The sequence below is a fragment of the Brachypodium distachyon genome, chromosome 1 (assembly GCF_000005505.3).
Source record: "Brachypodium distachyon strain Bd21 chromosome 1, Brachypodium_distachyon_v3.0, whole genome shotgun sequence".
Lineage (NCBI taxonomy): Eukaryota > Viridiplantae > Streptophyta > Magnoliopsida > Poales > Poaceae > Brachypodium > Brachypodium distachyon.
In genome coordinates, this window is record NC_016131.3 from 24,197,980 (window position 1) to 24,220,400 (window position 22,421).

Sequence of the window (22,421 nt, forward strand, 5' to 3'; positions counted from 1 at the left end):
TAACAAAACGAGAACATCTTATATTTAAAAACGTAGGTCGTTGTAATATACTCCCTCTGATTCTAAATTCTTGACTGAAATTTGTCTAAATATAGATGCATCTATTCTTAAAAAGGGTTTAAATACATGTAATATTTCGACAACAATTTAGGATCGGAGGATGAAATAAGTTGTTTTCATGATATGTAAATTACCCATACGAAGTACGGACTGTGAATGATAGTCAACCCTGCCTGACTACTGCATTTCCTTGTCTCCCAAGGCGCGAAGACCCAAAGCCAGGTTTGTCTAGCCGGTTTAGTTTTACCGCAGGATGCCTTGTTTTGAGTTTAGACGGACGAGCACGGCGTCATTTGCCGTCACATCCCGCGTCGATTGCTGAGCTCTCCCAAGTCCCAAATCCCAATCCCTTCGCCCCGAAGGAAAAACGAAACCAGGAAAGAAATTTCTAAATTTCGCCTTAATTTCTCACCAATTCCCAAACCACCGCGCATTAAAAGTCCCACCGAAATCTCCTATCCCCCGGTCCAGTCTGATCTGTATCCGCAACACCGCAGAAGCAACCTCTTCCTCTTGGTCTCCCGCGGCAGGGGATCTCCGGGTAACCGGGGTTCGTGAGCCCTGCGATCCCTCGCCTCCGAAGGCATCGGATTCCGCGCGCGCGGTTCGGATTCCCCGGTTGTGCTGTCCTGACTCTTTGGGGGTTTCTGAGCAATTCCTTCCAGAAGAAGAGCGTTCCCCAATTTGTGCTGTCTGGTGAGTCCAGATGGGGCTGCAGCAATCCAAGGAGGAGCTGCTGTACCAGCAGGTGAATTACGGCAATATTGAGGGGATTCGGACCCTCCGGACGCAGGGCGCTGGCCTTGAGGCAAGCACAATTTCTCCTCGTTCGTATATATATTCCTTTCGATTACATGAGGTTTGTTATATGCCTGGGGATTTATTTTCCTCAATGGGGGTGAACTGTTCCTCGCAGTGGATTGACAAGGAAGGGAAGACGCCCCTGATGGTTGCGAGTATGCGCCCTGATCTGCTGAATGTGGCCAAAGTTCTGATTGAATTGGGTGCAAATGTGAATGCGTACCGGCCTGGTATGGATGATTTTCTCATGCCTGTCTTAATGGACTGCCAGTCGAACTTAGATTATAACCATTATTCCTAGGATGCATAGCGGGGGATTTGCGCGGTTGGGGCGAGTACGAAGTAGTTATTTGAAGCTTAGAACTTGGAATTGGCTGAAATCCGTTGTGTTGCTTCAATCAAAAGGGGGTTGATTTGGCCAGTGTCATAGGTGTAAAAATTGTGCATACACTGAGGATATGCAGCAACACGATGAAGTTTCTTTGGACTAAAGCTGCCCATTCTAATAGAAAACCAGTGCAGATTGTTGTCAAGTTAGAAAAAAGCTTATTGTTACATTTAATTACACTTGAGTATTACATTTCATGCGAAACGAAACCAGGGGAGCTGTAACATCACAGTATCGACATACACCATACCAGCTTTGCTGGAAAGAAATTTCTCATTTCATGTGATTCATTTATCTTACTAACGATCTAATATCTTTAGGACTATTACTGGATGCATGGTGAAGTAAAGAGATGCAACTTTTTTTGTTATTACTGTTGTAATGCCTCCCATTTCTCTTTATATTTGTAGGATCACACGCTGGGACCGCTTTGCATCATGCTGCCAAGAGAGGACTTGAGCTGACTGTCCATTTACTTCTCTCGCATGGAGGTATATGATGCAGTAGATCTAACCATGGCTCCATCTTTTTGCCCCATGAAGCTATTAAAAAACCTTTTTTTTTTGCAGCTAATCCTTTTATAACAAATGATGATTGCAATACTGCACTTGATTTGGCTAGAGAAAAGGGTCATGTAAAAGTTGTTAGGGCCATAGAGGTATACATTTTCTTTAATTCCCATTTTGCTTTAGTGTACTTGTGGTGGCTTTCTCATTTTCATCGGTTGCTGCTATAAGTTATTATTATTTTTCATCGGTTGCTATTTGTTCTTTGATTATTTTCAGGGACGCATTTCTCTTTTTTGTGGCTGGATGAGGGAGAATTATGGTCCTGGCTTTTTGGAAGCATTTGCTCCTCAATTCATGACTAGAAAGATGTAACATTCCTATGGCCTTCTTCACATGGTTTTCTGTACTCTATTTTATTATATCAAGTTCACATAGATGTGAGAATCATTTCAGGGTATATTTTATGATTTCTTTCTTACCTTGAATTTTCTCCCCAGTTGGGCAGTGATTTTACCCCGTGAAGCACGGAATCCAGCAAGACCTGTCAAGCTTGAGTTAGCAATATATCCTGAATTGCAGGTAATGATCATTTAGTTCCAGAAGAATTAAAGACATAATGCTTTTGGTTCTTACTGTTGTGCTTCGCCTCGGCAGTAACCACTGTACTTCCTTCATTGTTGTGTTATGTTTGCAATTTTATGTTTTAGAGTTCTATCATTTATAATATTTCTATTTTCTGAATAAGCAGGCTTCTAAACCTCGTGCTGTAGTTAAACTTTGGAAATCTCAAATTGAGGAACCAAAATATAACCAGGCTGACCCTTCCATGGCAATTTTTGACAAAGTTACAAGTATGTACAATGTTTTACTTTTTCAGTCCCAAATTATGCAAGTTTGAAATGCTTGTTTGTGTTGTTGACTATGTGCTTTATCAATCTTTCCATGAGTAATTTACTTAAAATCACCACATTTGAGGCATTGTTCTGACATAAGCACCAAAATTTTAATCTTTCCTTCTTACTCCCTCCGTCCCATAATTCTTGTCTCAAATTTGCCCAAAAATGGATGATCTATTCCTAAAAAGCGTCTAGATACATGTGATATTTCGACAAAAACACAGGATGGAGGGAGTATAAAGTTTGGAGTTGGTGGTCGTCCTATCACCAGGCTTTATGGCAATGGTTCATAGGCTGACTATCATGTTCTCTTCATTTATCAATTTTCTTTTTCTTGATGATTCCGTAGCAAAGCACGTGGACAAAGTTAGTTCTTTTTTTAAAACCCACCAGTAATGGGTTAGTCGTTGCTCACACCACAGATTATTAGTTGAGTGCTTGGGCACGAAAACTGACAACGGGGCCCACCCCTCAGGTCTGACGTGGTGATGCGTTAGTTGAGTGCTACTCTGGATTAGCCATTGGGTGGGCGTGTCCTGGATGATGCAGCCGGCCGGATGTCGCTGGCACCAGACCACCGCGCTAGTCTAATGCTGAAGCAGCTCGTCCTGGAAGCCGTCGGCGGGGAAGTCGACAGCCAGCTCCTCATGTGGGCATTGTGCACTTGCATCTGCATGGCATGCATGCTTGTTATATACATTGATGATCGATGCAAACAATACTTCTAATCTATCAAAGTGAATCCATCAACTTATTCTGCATTATCCAAATACACTCGAATCCATGAAAGTTAATCGATCGGAGTCAAGTATAACATTTGAGAGAGGCATTAAGCTATTGATGGATGAACTCAAGTACTCATGGCGTCGACCAATGTGGTGCTGTTCATGATGATGGTGGCGTGGTTGTATGTCCCCCTCTGTCCTGGCCGTGGTGCCAAGGCCCTGCTGCTTCCCGGTGTTGACGATGGGCCAGCTGAACACCCATACATGCTCGGCAGCGTCCATGACACAGTCCAGTGTGGCGTGCTGGCGCTGCACATCCTGGTGAGGTGGTCGGCAGCCGTGGACGCAAGGTCTAGCACCAGCTTCCTGTCTTGCTTCTGGATCATGTACCACGCCACAGAGACACCGCCATGGTGCTGGTAGTGCTCCGTGCCGGTAATCTGCAGCTCGAAAAAAAAAATGTTAAAATTTGTTGGAGCAGCTAGCCGCTGCTGCTCCTTCTTCCTCGGGCTTCCTCTCAAAGTCTCAAAGCTGCAGCTTGGTTTTCTGCCGCGGCAGAAACATTCCTACCGCGGCAGGAATCAGCAGCTCTTCACGAACAAGAACAGAAGAATCACAGAGACATCTTTGGCAACGGGCTGCCTCTCACGGCCCTTCTTTTCTCCTTCCTTTTCTCTCCTCTTGTTACCGAAAAAAAACATGATTACAATGCATGCCTTATATAGAGCCAATAGGCCGTTAGCCCCTAAACTGACGCTACGTGCACCTAACCGAGATCTGCCCCTCCTGAGATCACTCCAGGCTTCGCACGACCCGGCCAGCTCCTAACAAACCTTCCATACTCTCCTGAAATCTCTCCAAGAGTTGCCTAATACGTTGGGTCATCTTCTGAACTCGATCGACCGTGCCGCATCTCACGGCATCTCGCCTGGACGTCGCATCTCACGACGCACACCGGCATCTCACCACCATGTCAGTCGATCTTCAGCCCAAAAAACCAAACACCTAAACTACATGCAAATGAAAAATAAACATCTAGATACACATATATCAAGATTAGCTCTAACAAAATTTTGTGGGTGGTGATGTTAGAAAGCCGTCCAAATATGTGGTGGTTATGAGTACTTTACTGATATTTCCATTTTAGTGAAATTTTATGTAATGCTTGTCTCACTGTCAAAAACAGTTTGCTAAGAGAACAGTGGGCCTATTCTTAGTGATGAACTCATGATTTTGGTAGAATTGTTGTCCTAAAGGAGAACTACACGCCCATCCACATTTTCTAAAGCAAGTTTGTTATTTCTATATGTAGTGATTCCTTTTGCTTTGTATACATACACCTATACACATATACAAACACATGCAGAGTTTCCTTTTCCTCTTTATACAAAGGTAGTGTTGTGAAGTGTGGTTACTTCAAATATTTTAGTGATGTTTCATTACATCTTACTCCCTCCGTTTGGGTTTATAAGGCTCGTATTGAAATTTGTGCCACACTTTAACCAACAATTATTCAAATTATATTTAGTATATGTATATAAAAGTTATACAATTAGAAAGAGTTTTTCAATACGAATCCAACAATATATCTTTTGTGCCGCAATAATATCATATTAGCAATGCAATTTTTGATCAAAGTTTTGCATAAAATTCCGCGTGGGTCTTACATACCCAAACGGAGGGAGTATATTATTGTTGCATGGTTATCTGTGACTAATACCTTCCATCATAGACATAATTTGGTTTCTGTCGGATCAGCTGCACTTAAATGTCACATTGCAATATTAACTGGGACTTATCGTGGTGCCATTTCTTTCTAATCTTATGTGAATATTTACAGAAACTCGATACAAGATTCTATCGGCGTTTGAAGGTGACAAGCAGCAGATTCGATCATTTTATAGTGCATGTTGTGGCATGGCACAGGTGATATTAGTTGACTTTCTGAAATGTTTCCATTACTAACTAATCACTCGCTGTATATTCCGAACTATCTTTTAAGAGAAACCTTCATTTCTGAAATGATCAATAATAATGATACTACTCTACCTAGTGTTTTGAATTGTTGATGGATATAATGTTTGGTTTATGTAAGTTAGAGTCGACATAAAATTGTTAACCTCAATACAGAAACAAAACATCTACTCCGATCCATATTAATTGTCTCAAATTTGTCCAAATATGGATGTATCTATGCCTAAAAAGCGTTTAGATACATGTAATATTTCGATAATTAATATGAATCGGAGGGAGTAATTTTCTAAACATCCCCTTTTTTCAGGTTGTCAGCATGGTTCCTGCACGACCAGCAAATGCCCCAGTTCCAAATCCATTACCAATAAATACGTCTTCAACACCTTCAGTGCTATCCACTCCCAGCAAGGAGGATGTTGAGTTAGCGATGGCTATCAATGCCTCCATTCAATCAGCTATAGCAGAGGGAGTGCCCAACATTGAGCCAACAACATCCACTATAAACACCAATGGCTGGGGAAACACTGCAAACAGCTCTCTCAGCGGATGGGGCCCACCAGACGCTCATGCACCTTCAAAGATTAGTGGCCAAGGACAGGCTGATGCCCCAAGCAGCAGCACATACAACGGATGGGATATACCTGGAACAAGCGCTAGCCAAAGTTCGTCCACGCCTAACAAAAGCCAAACAAACCCTTCAGTTGTGATTCCACAGGAGGTACCTCCGACTGTTCCAACACCCACTGCTCTTCCAGCTATTCCAACACCGACTGCACCACCACTTGCTGAAGGAACCTTCTACAATGGTCCAATTCAGTACCCATCCATAGATTTCACACCAGTTGATGTAACCATGCCTACTGCCGAAGGTGCTGTGGTGGTAAACTCTTCGAAACCTGGAGAAAATGACGCGGACACAAGCAGTGGTAACACTCCCTCAGGTACTTGTGTTATTTGTTTAGATGCGCCTGTGGAAGGGGCCTGCATTCCATGCGGTCACATGGCTGGTTGCATGTCCTGCTTGAAAGATATAGAGTCCAAGAAATGGGGGTGTCCCATTTGTCGTGCCAAGATTAACCAGATTATCCGCCTGTACGCAGTTTAAAAAGTTTGAACAGTGGACCAGCAAGTCGGCAAGAGCAATGCCTGAGTTTAATGGGGGGAAGCATCATCTATAATGTATGCGATGATGTGATACTGCAGAATTTGTACCTTCTTATGTGAACTATCTGAAGCTACAATGCAGCAGGCAACTTGTGTATAGATGTCCGACGATTCTGTTGTGCATATAGAGTGTAAGCTTTTGTCTTGCTGACTGCTGAGAGAATTTCAAACGAACCACTTCCGCACTCAAGGTATTGAGTATTGACTCTGCCTGGTGTACCATGTTGTAACTTCCTCGCCAGTTAGTTGTGCTGCCGTGTAGTGAAGGGCTGAGGCCGTGGTTATAAACTGGTAAACTCTGAAATTAATGAATTGCTAGGAAAGTAAATAGTGTATCTATGACATGGGAAACACAAGGAAGAAACTACACTATCTTCTATACTACTATTCTACTCCACTTGGCTGGAGCAGCTACCGGTTGAAGCCTTGCAGTTGGTTCGGCAAACGGTCTCATGAGCTGGAGGAAACAAAAAAAAATCGAATAGCAATAGAACCTGACAAGTACTAGGGATAGCGTGGTAACAATATCTAGTAGATAATGCAATTTATTTAGAAGAAATAATGTAACGAGTTCTTACGACATTGGTTCAGTCAGAGCAGGGATAGAGTAGGGATGCAAACGGGATCCCACGAAAGTCCCGCTTCTAATTCATTTTTCAAATCTTCTATTCAAAATTTTGTTCAGAATTTGAATAAGAGATTTGAGAATTGAATTAGAAGCGGGGCTTTCGTGGGATCCCGTTTGCACCCTTAAGTCAGAGTGGCTCTCCTTTTTGTTGACTTGGTTCTTGTGGACTATTTTAAAAAACGCATGTATGAAATATTATTGTACGGTAGGGTTTTTGCGGGTGGTACGGTAGGTTTCTTAAACATCCGGGAAACTCAAACTCTAGATTTGTCCTGGGAAAATAAGCATCTACAACTCTAAATTGACATTACTAGACTCATATCTAAGAAGATTGCACAAAATCAAAAATTGATGTATGTTATCAAATACATATCTGCAATTCGAAGTTATCCTTACTATTTTTTGGGATATAAACAAATCCCTATATGGTTGGGCCCTTAATTCTACATGACAAGACATTAAGCCAATAAATTTTTTCATTTGGTCAAGACAAGCTCTTACGAGCTATTTTCCTTTTCTTTTGCCTCTAGGGCTTTCTGTATACCTCTTTTGTACAATGCTTTTCTTCTAATCGAATGACAGAGTTCGACCGTCTTTTCCTAAAAAAAAGGATTGACCAAGCCACCTAGACAAGTCAACAAATCAAGAAAGGACCTAGCTAAAGGGTAGGAACCTGAGTGTGAAAAAAAGGACTCAAGGCATGAGGAAGACGAAGTGGGAGGACCCTAAGATAATTTCTAGAACTTACCCTTAAAGAAATCTACCCTCCCACTTCTCATGGACCCTAAAGTAACACCCCCCCCCCCCCACCCGAACACCCCCACCAAAGGGTGTGCCTCTCATTCCATCCTCACTTGAATAGGTTGAGGAAGGGGGGGGGGGGGTTGGATCCAGGGAGCTCCAACACTATCTCCGAGAGCCGAAGTAGTGTTACGAAGTGGCCACCATTGCTGAAGTTGTCGGCGTGGCCAAACCTATGCCATTGCACGACAATAGGATCCAAAGTAGTGTCTGAGGAGGAGATTGATGAAGAAGCATCCACCACCGCCGAGGTTGTCGGCACGGCCAAACCGCTGCCATCGCACAATGGCCAGTTGCACCAGGAGCCTGTGGCATGTGAGGGATTGAATTGGCAGAGCAGCGCCTCCCTTCATCTTGGCCGCCTCTTTAGTCACCCCCCTCTAGCGCACAACGATAGTTCTACGAAGGAGGCGTGATGCGAAGAGGCAGAGGAGGGGAGGCATCAGGGGCTGTGGAGTCGATAGGAGGAGGCCAACGGCCCCCCGGTGATGACTTCTTAGTGTTCTTTTCGGTTAGTTATGACTTATGATCCTTGCATCACCGGTACCACTCTTAGGCCCGTCACTAGCCGCCGAACAGCGATAGTTGCTTTTTAGGTAGTATCCAATGAATGAAATAAAATAGGTAAGGTTTCTAGTTAATATTGTTTGGTCAAAGGCTGGTCGGTCGACAAATTACTGACGAGTCAATATTCTCTTGACTGTTGGTGATGACTCTTTATTATTCTTTTCGGGTAGTTATCACTGACGGTCCCTTGTATCACCAACAGCGTCTATTGTCACAGATCATCGATAGCTGCTTTTGAGGTAGCGTTCAACACGATTGAGCTCAACTAATAGAAAGGATTACTATTTCATATATATGTCTCGGTATTTTTCATGGTTAATATCAGTGGACTTAGAGCAGGGCCATCTTAGTGTATGTTACTAAGAAAGAGTAATTAAGGAGGGAAAGACCAAGACCAAACTTAGCACTATTTACCAAAGAAAAACAAGTTCAAGTCCCAGGCCATGGCCCCTTTGCATGGGGCTTGTCCTCCGCCTTTGGTTAATATGAAGAAAACAATATGCAAGAGTGATTCGTGCCATTTGAACACTGCATACCAATTGCATCGTGGTATATACATATATAAAAGAGGTATATGAGACAGGGTACACTTTATATATAAATCTGGAACAATACAACGGATTAAAAAAATGATCAGTATACAAAGGCGAAATAGAGGAAAGAGTTGCGTTAGGGCGTGCATGCTAAAGCAACATGGATATGCAACCTTGGACACCTTGATGCCATTCGATGGATCGAGTACTGTGTGTCATCAATAGCCACCCGGGTTAAGCTCAATCAAAGTACTCCTTAGCATTTTTCTTCTCCAGAGAAGGTTACGAGAGGGGACGAACAGCTTAATTTGCTTGCTCAGTCGGTCCCGCCCTTGTCTTCTTCGCCCACCTGAGGTAGCGGCGCCGCGCCCTCCTCCGGCGCAGCCCCGGCGCCGCCGTCCTTGGCCGACGCGCCGCCGCTGCCCTCGGAGCTGCCCTTGTTTTTCCGGCGGTTGGACTTCTTGGGCACCGCGGGGAGGTCCTGGCAGGTGGTGGAGCCCCCCTCCTCCGCCGCCTTGTCCTGCTTCTCCTTGTCCTTCTTGCGGTTCTTGCGGATCCCCTTCTTCGCCTTGTCCTTCTTCTCCGTGGGCTCGGCGCCGCCGCCCGCAGAGGCGTCCATGGAGGAGGTGGCAGCGGAGTCACGGGACCGGTTCCGCCTCGACCGCCGGGCGCCAGGGGACGGAGGGGAGTCCCCGCCAGCGGCGTCGCTTTTGGTGTCTCTGAAGGAGGTGTCTCCTAGGCCGTCTACCACTATCTCTGCACGACAGAGAAAAGGTAATATGATTATTATACCTAATAAATTTGCATCAGAAAATCACAAAATATGGATTCAAATTAATGGAATACAAGGGGGGCGGGTAAAATAACCTTGAGAAGCCCATGGGTTAGAGGCGGCAGCAGCAGCAGAGCCTCCCCTGTCGCTCCTGAACGAGGCCGAGTCCAATGGCGCTGAGTGGTAGTCCTTCATCTGTTATGTCCAATATTTTTCAAACCAAAAATAATTACTGCCAAGGTCAGTTATCTGAAAGTCGTTTCATTTCTATGTCACTGGGTTATGGACTTTTAAACCTGACTGACTAACGGATTGATCCCAAACATTTTCATTGCGTAAAAACTACTACCTCCGTTCCTAAATTTTTGTCGTTGTTTTAGTACAAATTTGAACCCGTTCCTAAATTCTTGTCGCTGTTTTAGTACAAATTTGAACTAAAACAACGACAAGAATTTAGGAACGGAGGGAATAGCTGAATTTATGTACGTAGCTTATTGTTAAACATGTTTGATAATGTAATAAACATTGGCTTAGAAAAGACGTGGAATTACCCAGCTAGGTGCTCCAGGCTCTTCCACCTTCTTGTTTGCAGTACTTGGTCCGTCCCATCCGATGTGCGCCACATGTTTCACATCCGTAGGAAATCCGATTTGTATTTCTTGTTCCTTAGTATCTGGATATCATCGTTTCGTATGACAAATGAGGGATGTTATGAATTAAAACATCAAACAAACAAGATAAAGAGACTAAAGGGTATGTACCCATTATGTTAGTGAAGTAGCGGAAGGGTCTCAGTATTCCCTTCTTCATCTTTGTGCTCATGTCCTTTCAGCTAGCTTCTCCTACTGTGTTTGTGCCCAAGCACTCTTCTTGAATCTAAAAATTGCTGCAAGAGAAGGACAAGATAACGAAGACATAGCATTGTATGAATCCCAAATTTTATGTTCTAGATTCCTATTTAAATAGATGAGCGTGAAATTAAGTGTTGCAAAGAAGGATGATGCCACATTTGAATGCTTACTCTGTCAAGAACCACAAAAATCAATGCTAACAAGAACGAACAATTCTTGTTAACCGGTTCTCTCACTCCTTCGTCCTCAATGGGCCAACAGCATGTTGCTCCTCCCTCAATCTCTTCCTCCCAGAATTATGCTAGCTCAATATCGCGAGACCCTCCGCATTGCAATGGGCATATGGTTTAGAAACTTATGCCGAGCTCAGCGGAGGGCGCATCGCGGTCGATGGAATTCTGAGGGTGGGAGGAGGAGGAGGAGTTCTATATTATGTCTAATTTTTTTGGAGGGCCACAAACCCTTTGAGCCGTCTCCTAATATTCAACCATGCATGGGCGTAGGAAGAGGCTACCTGTCCTTTTTGTGGCTATATAAGGAGGGTACAGTTATGGAAAACTGGTTGGAGGATGAAGAGGACGTTTGCCTAAAGATAGCCCTTTGGACAAACATATCACTGCTAGAAATAACCCTTGTGTCGCTTCCACCATGAGTTCCCATGCGATTCGCCGCTTTCTGCTCCACATTTTGTGTATATATAGGTTTTCCTGGTCCAGTTGGTCAATCTCTTGTGACAACGTTGAGGAAAACAACACATTTTGCCTCATGTCCTTGTGGATGCGAATTGATGTTCCTGTTTATATCATCAGAATTTCCCCAGCTGCTTTCTTTCCAAAAAAAGGTCACTGATAATACTTTTGAGAGAGACCAACCGGCGGGGGGGGGGGGGTCCCCACCTGAAATAATACTCGCTTTCAAGAGCAAAACATCAAATACAAGAAAAGGTCACTGAAACAACTCTTTCATCATCCATACATTGTCGATTTGTGGAGAGAGCATATTAATTGGATATCTTCATACTATCAGTTATCTGGTAGATGTTACAAATATACTATAAAACATATACTTTCCTATTTGAGTTGGGAAGAAGAAACTGCACGAGCAATATCCTGATTGCATCAAATTTTCTTGCCATTATTGGTTCACAAATTTGGTTGTATAATGAAGGTAAAAAACTGTTTGTGGTACAAGTACAGCAATAATGGACGACAAATATTGCAATTTAGAAGTGATCTTGATCGCCAGTTTGCGAGTAAGCCAAGTTATATCATGATGCCTTAAGATCATCCATGCCGACGCTAGCCTGAGTAGATAGTTTTATTGTAAACTGTCATCTTCAGAAAACGTGTGGCACAAAAAGCATAAGCAATCTGGGTTGGGCACTTGGACTTACCAGAAACTTGTGGTTTTCTGCCAGTAAAGGGGAGAATGTTGCACAAAACTTCTCAATGTCTGCATTTATGTCACCTAAGCCACTAATGATATCCATGAACTTCTTTCTATCTGGAGCAAGCTTCATGGCAACCTGGAATCCTCAGGCATCACTATGTGCAATGTGCATGCTAAGGCACTTGACTGAGTAGAATATAGTACTAGTTATCTTGAGCACAATTCATTTATTATAGCATAGCAAACGAAGGGTTTCCTAGTTTATTGATACCAACTTTAGTGTCCCCACCACAAAATGGGGAACTTTTGCCACTTTGAAGGCTCTATTAATGCATTCGTGACAAACAGGAAATTACTAGTATTGTATTTTCGTAGCTTGCTGTTTTGATCCAAGTCCAATCCTAACCAAGAAATATGTGCATTCTCTGAACCTTAAATGCCATTGCTTGGCTAGCTTTTCCATCTGTTACTGCTGACAGATACCTATATGGCTATATATCCATGTAAAGAATAAAAATGCAGTTTGCATCTAGTTTCTCTCCACTTCTCTTACTGCAGCACTTATCAAATACATAATGGTCTACTACATGTAAATGTTGTTATAGTGGTATGTCACAGTGCCTAGTTATGTTACATAATGGTACACAGTATGCACATGAAGTTAAAGTTGCTTGTGCTTCATGTCGAACTTTGAACACCGAGTTCAAGAAATTTTGCACCCTCTAGATGATATCAACATGCCGTTCGCTATCTTAATTGTTGAACTAAAAAGACCGAGTGCTCGGGGTTAACCAAAATGAGAAAAGAAAATCTTTATTTGTCTCATCATTCATAATAACAAAATTTAACTTTATTTGAAAGTTTAGGCAAAGAATAATACCGAGAAGCTCGAACTCGCCAGCCAACCATGCCGTTTCTTGAGTGTGTTTCTATATGCATCACTGCAAACTTGTGGCATCTGCCAATCGGGGTGCTGTACCAAATTATGGAACAGCGCAACCAAGAAGTCCATGGCTCTGAGAAATCAAGGAAAACAATGTGAAATCTAAGAATTATACTCCTGTAAATATTTCAGCCTGTGATTTGGTCAACACCTCCACCTAAAAAGGGACTTCTTTAGTTCTCTGGATAATCGAGTCATTTGAGCATATGTGTATTATTTTGTGTTAAAATTCTCCGTGGCTGCTGAGTGGATGTAATTTTCGTATGGATAGCTATAATTATTCGTGCATGAAAACTAAGAGAGAGTGTAGTGTCATGACTAACTCATAATTTTATTATATTTACATGGGTTAGTTTACCTTGTCAACCATAAAAGGCCATTGGTACAACTGCTAGAACTTTTGGCTGACTTAGAGGTAACTTCCACTTGCACCATGGCGTGCAGCTGCTCATACTTTGAAGGATCAGATGCATATTTTGTCTCCAGTCTCTGCATGATAACAGGAGCAAGTAAGCACCATCATAAATAAACAGTAGAAGACGAGACCTAAATCATAAGTAGCGTGTTGATTTAACTCTTGTCTTTTCTTGTCTTAAAGCATATCCAGAATAGCATTAAGAATCTTCTGAAAAAAAAGAGGATTCCTCTTACCGTAATATTGCCACCAATGTCGCTCTTCACAATGGACATGGCAGATCCAAATTTATCTACAGCCATACGTTAAAACTTTAAGATTGAATGTCATTATTTTTGAACCGTTTCTTGCAGGGATGCAAAAATTCCTTGCCTAACACAGGAAGAATGTGCTTGCACACTTGAAGAAACGGCTTGGTTAGGATGACGCCGCTCTCTGACTTGACGTGCTTCATCCCTTCGAGCGAGGGTGCGAACACGGTGGTTCCCTCCATCTGCAATCCAAGAACAGGCATCTTAGCTGCAGCAGTCGAGTCGCCATAGCTTGATCCAGGCGGCAATGCCGACTAGGGGCTGGCGTAACATTGGGATCCGATTGAAGAAGAAGAAATATCTCGTTTGATTCGATTGATCAGACTTCAGAGCGAAGGAAGATCAGGGCAAGCAAAACAAAGAACGATGCAAGAAAGCTAGGCATCTCTTACCGACAAAAGGGATCTGCACCGGATGTATTTTGCAGGGGAGGAGGAAGAAGACCCTAGGCGGCTAGGCTTCGTGGGGAGCAAAGAACTTGCTCGCGGGCTTCGGTAGGCGGGCAGGGGGGTTTAGGTCGGCGGCTGCAAAGAGAAGCTGGGGAGAAATTTAAAAGGGGATGAGGGGAACCGACTGACAGAGAAATGGATTTGTCAGAGATGGGGATTGAGATTTGATTTTGTTAACATCTAATGTCCTCGCAAATAGAAAATCTAATGATGAAGTTGATGCTTGTAACTCAACCTTACATGTCTACTTTCTTGAAATTATTAGAATGTGAACCACCACCTGTGAATTGAAAAGGGCCATTTTGTAATTCATGTCTGGCCATCCCTCATCATCTATCTAAGCATAATTTTTTCAAGAGGTAATTGCACCAACAGTCCAACAACTTGACAGGTTGGAGCATTTTAGTCCAAGAAGTTGCAAAGTGAGCAAAACTAGTACAAAAAGTTGAGATTCAGATTGCTTAGAGGTCCAAATCAATCAGGTGTTGACACGTGTCATGTTTAGTTGGTCCAACAGTTTGTGTTTTTTGCTGAAAACCCCCTGCGGTCATTTAAAATGTTGTGTTCAGCCGCGAGCTCCTCGTTGTTGTCTCCGAGCACCACGCATGCCATCTCCGACGACCACCATGTGTGCTTCGACCTGCGAGACACGCTCGCCACCTTCATCGCCATGTCCGCCTCCTCCCCCGCGTCCGGCTCCGGCCCCGTGCTCTGAGCTTCATATCCCTCCTCAAGCTCTGCGTGGCGCGGGCCGATCTCGCCACGGGCCATGCCGTCCGCGCGCAACTCTCGACGAGGTAGGCACGCAATTTCCTTTGCCCAATTCTTTAGGTATGCATACGCCTCGACGAGCGGCGTTGGCTCCGCCTCGACGAGGCCAAGGCGTTGAGGCGGACCGGCTACCCCTCGCCGTCGGACTGCCGCCTCCCCCACGGTTGGCAGCTGATCTGGGGCGGCGGCCCGTGCCACCGCTGCCGACGGGTGCTTGGCGGCGCGGAAGGATCTGGGAGCACTTCGTCGACGTGCTCACGCCGGAGCAGCAGGCGTTGCCGAAGTGGGATCGCCACGCCAACACCGCCTGGGCCAGCCTCTTCGAGGAGGAGAACGAGCGCGCCGTCTGTGATGTGCCGCACCCGACAGTGCGGAACAACATCGACGGCCGGCGCGTCTTCTGGCGGGGAAGATCCCTCGAGGCCGTCCTGGCGCACATCGCCGCCGGCAACCAGCGGCGGCTCGATGGCGGCGCACCCCCACCTCCACCACCAGCCGGACGCCACCGCTACCTGGACGGTGGCTCCGGCTCCTTGTCGTCGTCCTCGGCGGCGCGCACGCCGTCGCTCCAGGTCATCAAGGATCCTCCTCGGTCGGAGCATGGCGGGCCGCGTCGCTGCCGCGCGGCCACCTCCGCCTCGTCCGGCCGAAGCCAGAGCCGGAGTGGTTGCCTGCGTCGGAGTATGAGAGCGCCGCCATCGAGCACCGCGGCGCCTCCGACCCGGAGGAGTGTTCGGGTATGCGTGCCGCCCAGCGCGCCAGCAGGGAGGAGGTGGAGCGGCGCCGCCTCCTCGGCTACACGGCCTCCAGGCTTGGTTGGACGAGGAGGCGGCAAAGCATAAGCCGGCATTGGCGCCGGTGAAGCAGGAGCCGGGCGTCATCGTCCTCAACTCTGACTCCGACGGCTCCGGCTTCAATTTCGACAGCAACGGCAACGCCGCCTCCTGGATCGACCGCCTAGACGACTAGGTTTTTTATTTATTATGTATATTATTGCAAGTTTGAATGAAATGTCGCTGAACTTTATGAATTATTGCAAGTTTCAATGAAATTTTGCCCAAAAATATGGCATGCCAGACGCCATATGGGGGTGCCGTTTGGAGATGCTCTTATCGAGTTACACGAAAATTGGCCTATTCATTTTTTTCCATGATTCCTCCAAAAAATCAATTGTCGGGAACTCTAGGAATTAGCATCAGGTCACATAATAATAAAATAATTATAGTAAAGATTAAAGTGGATAAAAAAATGAAATCAAAAAATTAATTTACCTAGGAAATTTTCTAAAGAACCAAGTCCTTAAAATGTAGTCATGCGACTCATGCCCAAGCTACCACCATGAAGGTAGGTAGGACCGAGAGCACAAAGTACGTACATGCGCACGTTCCCGGCTAGATTTCTAAAGCGTGGTGTGACTTGCAAAGCATCGTTATCATCATGGCAATCACGATTCCTTTGGAAGTAATCACATTGTATGATGCTCTAGGGATCGATCAGCCGGCCCTACCATTGTTGCCCTTTTGGCAAAGGAAGATGATCAAAATCAACACCATGATTAATCGTGTCATCATTGCCTCATATATATACATTCTCTCGACGTCGCGCGCCCATCGAGCTAAACAAGGAGGGCCCCTAATAGGGCCACTTTCTCTGTTTCTCATCAGTAACATTAATTCCCCCATATGGCTATGGGGACAGACCGCCTGGACATGGCGCCCATATTACAATGAAGCAACTCTGAACGTGGTGACTGGCAAGCACGATGTAGCTGTACATGTACATGTGCACAAGTGCTTCGAGGCAAGGCAAACCAGTCTTTGTCTCCCCTCTGGCTGCCGTGGATCTTGACCACTGAGAACCCAGCAGCACGTCGTGGCAGGGTCGATTCTTCTCCGGGGGGCTTGATGAGATCTCTTTTGGAAGACCGAGAAGCAAACCAAACATGGCCCCGCTGGCGATCCGCCGCCGTGCGCCCCACGATTTCGTCGTCTCTTTGCTTTATTGTAGCTGTGTCCTGTCTCGATTTCCAGGCTTGTCCTGTTGGGAATCCAAAGAGCTCTGGCTTTTCCTTCTTCGTGTTGTGGCTCTTTTCTATTGTCCTCCTGTTACCTCCGTCCCATACCATAATACGAGCCACGACATTTCTAAATCCTCAATTTGATTAATTAAATATGTATGTTTTTTAACAAAAACATACCATTAGATTTTTTATCGAAGATTTTTCTACGGATATATTATTTAATTTCTATTAGTTAGTTAAATTAATGATCTAGGGACACGTGCGTGCCTCATATTATGAGACGGAGGGAGTATTATTCAAAAGGATGTCCTTTCTTTCCCATGGCACTGCTAGTATAGTACGCGTATAGTACTCTCTCAGTCCAACAATATAGACGTATTAGCTTTCCTTTGACCAATGCTTTGACGACAAATTACTCTATTAATATATAATTATATGACATATATTCATATTCATTATATTCCTACTCAAGTATACTTGACTATGGTTATGATTTTGATAACATTAGTCACACATTCATGAAATAATTTGTAGTCAAAGACTTGGTCAACCAAATCCTAATATGACTCGTATTGTTGGAGGGAGATAGGACTAGCAATAGGAGTATTTTATTAAGCCAGATTCGTTCCAGATAAGCTTGGGAACCGTACTCGAGTAGTACTGTAGCAGTGATGATTGGGTTCTAGCAGATCCCAATTCTCAAGTGGAAGCATCGTAGAACAACAACATGAAAGTACTTGCTGCATGCTAGGGTGGCCGGGGAGGAAGAGTCAACCGGCATGTTATTACACCGCTGGTGAACTTGAAGTTCGATACATCTCTGTTCTTTTTCGTGACCACATTCGTTTAGAGTTGGGCGTACGATTTACTACATCAATCTCGTCTTTAATGATCTTTCAACTATGATATGAAAGCTGCGTTGCACCTTCTTTTGGTGGACCTTTTCGTTTGCTCGACTGATACGCAAACTCGAAAGTATTTTGGTTACTTTATAGGCATGTTTACTTCTTCTTTTTTGAGCTTACAGGCATGTTTGCTTGGAGCAAACCAATTACCCCTATAATGATGACCAATCAATAGACCATTCAAAACATGTTTTTTTTTCTTCTTCAAAGTCTTTTTTTTTATGAAAGTGGAGATCTATATTAAATCACGAAGTTGAGATCAGGAACTTACAACATGCTAGACAAGTGGTTAGGACTTGGGCCTTAGAATGATTTATTTTTTGTGAAAAGGGCTGGAATTTTTTTTTTTGGTTCAACACTTCCCAAAATCGAATTGATTAAGTACCCGACTACCAAAAAAAATATAGCAATCCAATCAGGCTCTAAGCTTTACTTAGCTCACTTAACCCTCTAAAGACCGGTATGATCGACTAGAGGGGGGAATAGACGACTAACAAATTTTACTTTTTCTTTTCTTTTCTTGAAAGATACAAACACTTAATCTTAGAGTTTACTAAATTCTCTAAAGTGAATGCAACCCTAATATGAATTGCAATAGCCGAAGTAACAATAAATAGCAAGAAAGTAAAGAGCAAAATGGTACCACACGCGGAGACGAAGATTTCACCGGAATTCCACATATTGGGATGGGTGCACGTCTCCGTTTGGAGGAGTGCTCTACCACAAATGTAGAGACGTCACAAAGGCTTACTCTATTCTCCAACTCACCACACCACAAAGGTGGGATGAGCTCTCACAACACCATAAAAGTGAGGTGAGTTCCACTAGTGGCTTCCTTGGGGGCGAAGTCCAAACCCTTACAAACTTGACCGGGGCTAGCTCCACAACTCCATTGGAGGCTTCCAATCAAATCATCGAGCTCCTCAACACCAAGGGAGAGATCAAAGGCGACCGCTTCCGTCTAGGGTTCCCAACAACCCAAGAGAAACGAAATTCACAAAGCAAACAAGGTGAATCAACTTTTTAACTTGGTGAAACCCTAGATCTCGGTCTTCTCCTCCAAATCTCAAAGTATTGTCGTTGGCGCCAACGAGCGCTTCTCCTGGGCCGCAGGTCAGGCCCATCTTTAGGACCCAGATGCCCATGGATGTGGTGATGTGGATGCAACTACCGGGCTCGAAGGTCATGGCGCTGGCTTCGGTTGCAGCAGAGGTGCTGGCTATGGTGTTGTTAGCACCGGATTGGTTGGCGGCCAAGGAAGTCATGGCACTGGTCGTCCTAAGTGTGGTTGTGACCGGTTCTTCCATGTCGGCGGCGATGGACGTGGTTGGGGCTGGTTCGATGACCTACACCGAAAGAGGCAAAGGGGGCAATGGGCGATTGTGTTACCTGCTTTGTCGGAGAAGCTGGTGGTGCCGCTTAGGCTAATGTCCAGCAGCACGTTGAAGGCCATGCGAAGATCCTCAATCATGGAGGTGGAGCCACGAGTTGCGATGCTTCTGGCAATGAGGCGGTGACTGGTACTGTGGTGGCGTTGTCTGTTACTGCTACCAATGGTGATGTTGTGAATAATGACAATAAAGTTACGTCAGGCAAACGACCTAGGAAGGCGATGATCTGAAGTGACACCGGTACGATAGGGCAGGAGGAGTTTCCATTTTCCTAGTTTGTTGTCATTTTGAGTTGTAATAACTAAGATTTGTTCGCCTTATGCGACTTCAATAATATAGAAATCTTGCACATCGATTGATGTAGAGGCAGGAGAGCCCTCTTTTTGGAGAAAAAATGACCTTGAAAAATATGTTTCTTCGTGCAATTTACTGAACAAAAATTGTGATAGTGTTATTCTCGTTAATGTTAAATGTGACATGTAAATGAATTGGAAAATAACTAATTGACATGTCTATTTCTTTACAAGTGGAGTGGGTCGGAGTAGGATCTAATGAAGGATAGAAAGAAGGGCGCTTATGACTTATCCATGTGGGGTGGCTCAAACAAACTCTATGCCATGGTGGAAAAAAGTGATTTGATACCAGATGACCCGACACGACCAACTTGTAGTTACAAGGCGACCGGGACGAGCCAGGGACCGTCTCTACAACAGTGAATAGAGTGGAGCCGGCCGGGGCAGTGCCCTGGATGATGACATTGCCCTGCTGCTTGCGTTTGGCCACCGCCAACACCAGATTGGGTAACGTTGCGGGGAAGGCGCCGAAGGAAGCCGCGCCCGCCGGCACGAGGGATTGACTACTTCCTTTACTTTATTTATTTACTACTCGTCCACTTTTCTTTTTGTATGATGGGGTACTATAATATAACTAAAGTGACATTGATATGTAAATTACATAAAGAGCTTGAAATTTTTGAACTATGCCAGGGGATGGCGCCATGGCTTAGAGCGGAGAAAACAAAAAATTGAACACATGGACTGATTCCGCGACACCTAAACTAAGAGCATCTCCAACGGCATACCCATATTTTGCTAGAATACCCAAAAACTGCCAATATGAGTATTTTGCTCCAAAAACTAGCTCCAACAGCATACCCATAAAAATTGGATACCCAATTTTTTTTGGGTAGCTATCCATATTCTAAACCCAATATCCATATTTGGGTAACGAGAGCTAAAACATGGGTAGCTACCCATAACTTGGAGGGAACCAACTGACCTTGAATTTCAGGTTTCCCTCCCCATGGCCCCTCCGCTCCCGCCGGAGTTTGCTCGCCGCCGGCCCGTTAGAGCCCGCCGGCGACCTCCCCGCCACCCCTGACCCCTCCGCCGCCTCTCTGGCTGCAACCGCCGCCGTTCCCCTTGCCCCGTCCGGCTAGTCGCGCCCCGCGCCGGGAGCCGCCCCAAGCCGAAGGCGTAGCGGCGGCTAGGGCTCGCGCCGCCGCCGGCCGGCCCCTCGTGGCCCTCCCCTGCGTCCGCCGCGGCCTCCGTCAACCCCTCCGCCGCCCTCCAGCACCATGGCCGCCCTACAGCACTGTCGCCGTGCAGGCTCCTCCTCCTCCACGGCTCTCATGGCAGCGGCGGCGGCGTAGACCACGGCGAGCTCGTCCGTGACGAGCACCGCGCCTCCCGCTCCTCTTCCTCGTCGCCGTCTCGCGTCCCCCTCCTCTACCCCCCGCGCGCTGTTGTCCCGACCCCCTCGTCAACAAGCTGCTCGTGCGCCATGGTCATGGCCGCCGTCCGACCGACGAACGCCGCTGCGGAAGCTCCGGCGACGTCTCCCGCGCCGGCGCTGCTGCGCCCGACCTCCCTTGTGCCCCACACGCGCCAGCTGCATCTCCCCGCGGGTTCAATTTGGGGCAATTTGGGATTGAGTTTGGGGCTGATTTGGGGAAGATGGAGATTTGTGAAAAAAAAAGAAAAGGAAAAAGAATATAGGTATGGGTATCCAGTTTTGGGTACGTTGCAAAAGTTGAACACAATTTGGGTACCCATATTTTCTCTCTTCTCTACCCATATTAGTTTTGGGTATCCAAAATATGGGTATGTTTTTGGAGATGCTCTGACCAATCATTTGCCCAACTGATTTTCCTTCATTCATGCAGCAATGCGGCCGGCGTGAGCAAGTGACCCGCGCGTCGGCGCGTGACACATGGAAAAAAATGCACGGACGAGGAAGGGAGACAAGCAAGGAAGCATCTCACGACAAAGGAAATTTATTTGTGACGAGTTTAACAAACTCGACCTCCTGCCTCACCGTTTAAAAACGAAACTCGACCTCGTAAAACCGAGGGAGTACCAAAATGCCTAAACTGATACATGGTTGTGTGAAATGTGTATGCGTTTATTGATATTTTTCTATTCATATTGTTATTTTTGCCATTTGTGAGCTTTGTATATTTGCGCCTTCCATTTGAGTCTCGTCTAACTTTGCCCCAAATCATGTACCCAGCCGATGAAAATGAATGGAATATGGAGCAAACTATTGCCACCGTCACAGACGAAAGTTGCCACCCTCATGGAATTAAACGTTCGTTCTCTAGCCTTCTGGCCCGACTGAGGTAAAGCTGTCACCCGCACAGAACTAAAGTTGTCTTCCTCACGGACCAAAGTTGTCATCCTATAAAACTAAAGTTGCCATGCCACAGAACTAAAGTTGTCACCACACAAGACATGTGATGCAATCTCAGACACAGTTTGCTCGATCAAATGGCCAGCAGATCGTTCACTTCGAGAGAGTAAAGAGCAACCTTGCGCTGATTATAAATTCCGAAAAGAAAAATGGACGAGGAAAGATGAGCTAGTCTAGTAGCGTTGGTGAACGTAACGTACAGCCATTTATATGTTTGTTGAAGATTTTTTGACTCTCAATTGAAACATGTCTTACTCCATTTCCTTTTTTACACAAAAAAATGTCTTATATTCATGTGGAACATAATTGGTTAATTAAAAACCGTTGGCCCGGATTTGTAGATATCACGGCCACAACCAGACCACTTAGGACAAGGACCCACCATGAAAGCGCCGCGCCATGCGCGAGAGGACATAGCAGAAAAGGTTCCGAAAGCTTTCTGTTAATAATGCTACCACAATCTAGCC

At 45.2% G+C, this 22,421-nt stretch overlaps 2 protein-coding genes and 1 long non-coding RNA gene across 9 annotated transcripts; 2 read left to right on the forward strand and 1 right to left on the reverse strand.

The window, feature by feature from the left end:
• Positions 1 to 321: 321 nt before the first annotated feature.
• Positions 322 to 6,845, forward strand: LOC100820980 (probable E3 ubiquitin-protein ligase XBOS34). The gene is made up of 9 exons (XM_003563136.3): positions 322 to 868; positions 977 to 1,091; positions 1,660 to 1,740; positions 1,819 to 1,907; positions 2,035 to 2,126; positions 2,256 to 2,337; positions 2,507 to 2,609; positions 5,220 to 5,305; positions 5,661 to 6,845. The coding sequence occupies exons 1-9, from the start codon at positions 767 to 769 to the stop codon at positions 6,456 to 6,458; spliced, it is 1,548 nt and encodes a 515-aa protein (XP_003563184.1). The 5' UTR covers positions 322 to 766; the 3' UTR covers positions 6,459 to 6,845.
• Positions 6,846 to 9,028: 2,183 nt separating this feature from the next.
• On the reverse strand, positions 9,029 to 14,255 carry LOC100826087 (glycolipid transfer protein 1). 7 transcript variants are annotated; one of them, XM_014897565.2, is made up of 6 exons: positions 14,120 to 14,255; positions 13,789 to 13,909; positions 13,653 to 13,708; positions 13,360 to 13,490; positions 12,939 to 13,074; positions 11,670 to 12,194 (listed from the first exon to the last, which is right to left on the reverse strand). In XM_014897565.2, the coding sequence occupies exons 2-6, from the start codon at positions 13,907 to 13,909 to the stop codon at positions 12,006 to 12,008; spliced, it is 633 nt and encodes a 210-aa protein (XP_014753051.1). In that variant the 5' UTR covers positions 14,120 to 14,255; the 3' UTR covers positions 11,670 to 12,005. The 7 variants fall into 7 exon arrangements, with proteins under 7 accessions (XP_010238905.1, XP_024312896.1, XP_024312897.1 ...); XM_010240594.3 differs by lacking the exon at positions 14,120 to 14,255 and having other exon boundaries at positions 11,670 to 11,972; positions 12,063 to 12,194; positions 13,789 to 13,963; XM_010240603.3 differs by lacking the exons at positions 11,670 to 12,194; positions 13,360 to 13,490; positions 13,653 to 13,708; positions 13,789 to 13,909; positions 14,120 to 14,255 and adding exons at positions 9,029 to 9,802; positions 9,914 to 10,013; positions 10,370 to 10,491; positions 10,580 to 10,704 and having other exon boundaries at positions 12,939 to 13,236.
• A 6,266-nt stretch (positions 14,256 to 20,521) lies between these two features.
• Positions 20,522 to 21,819, forward strand: LOC112269835. The gene is made up of 2 exons (XR_002962001.1): positions 20,522 to 21,260; positions 21,428 to 21,819. It is a non-coding gene; the product is annotated as an uncharacterized LOC112269835 (long non-coding RNA).
• Positions 21,820 to 22,421: the final 602 nt, after the last annotated feature.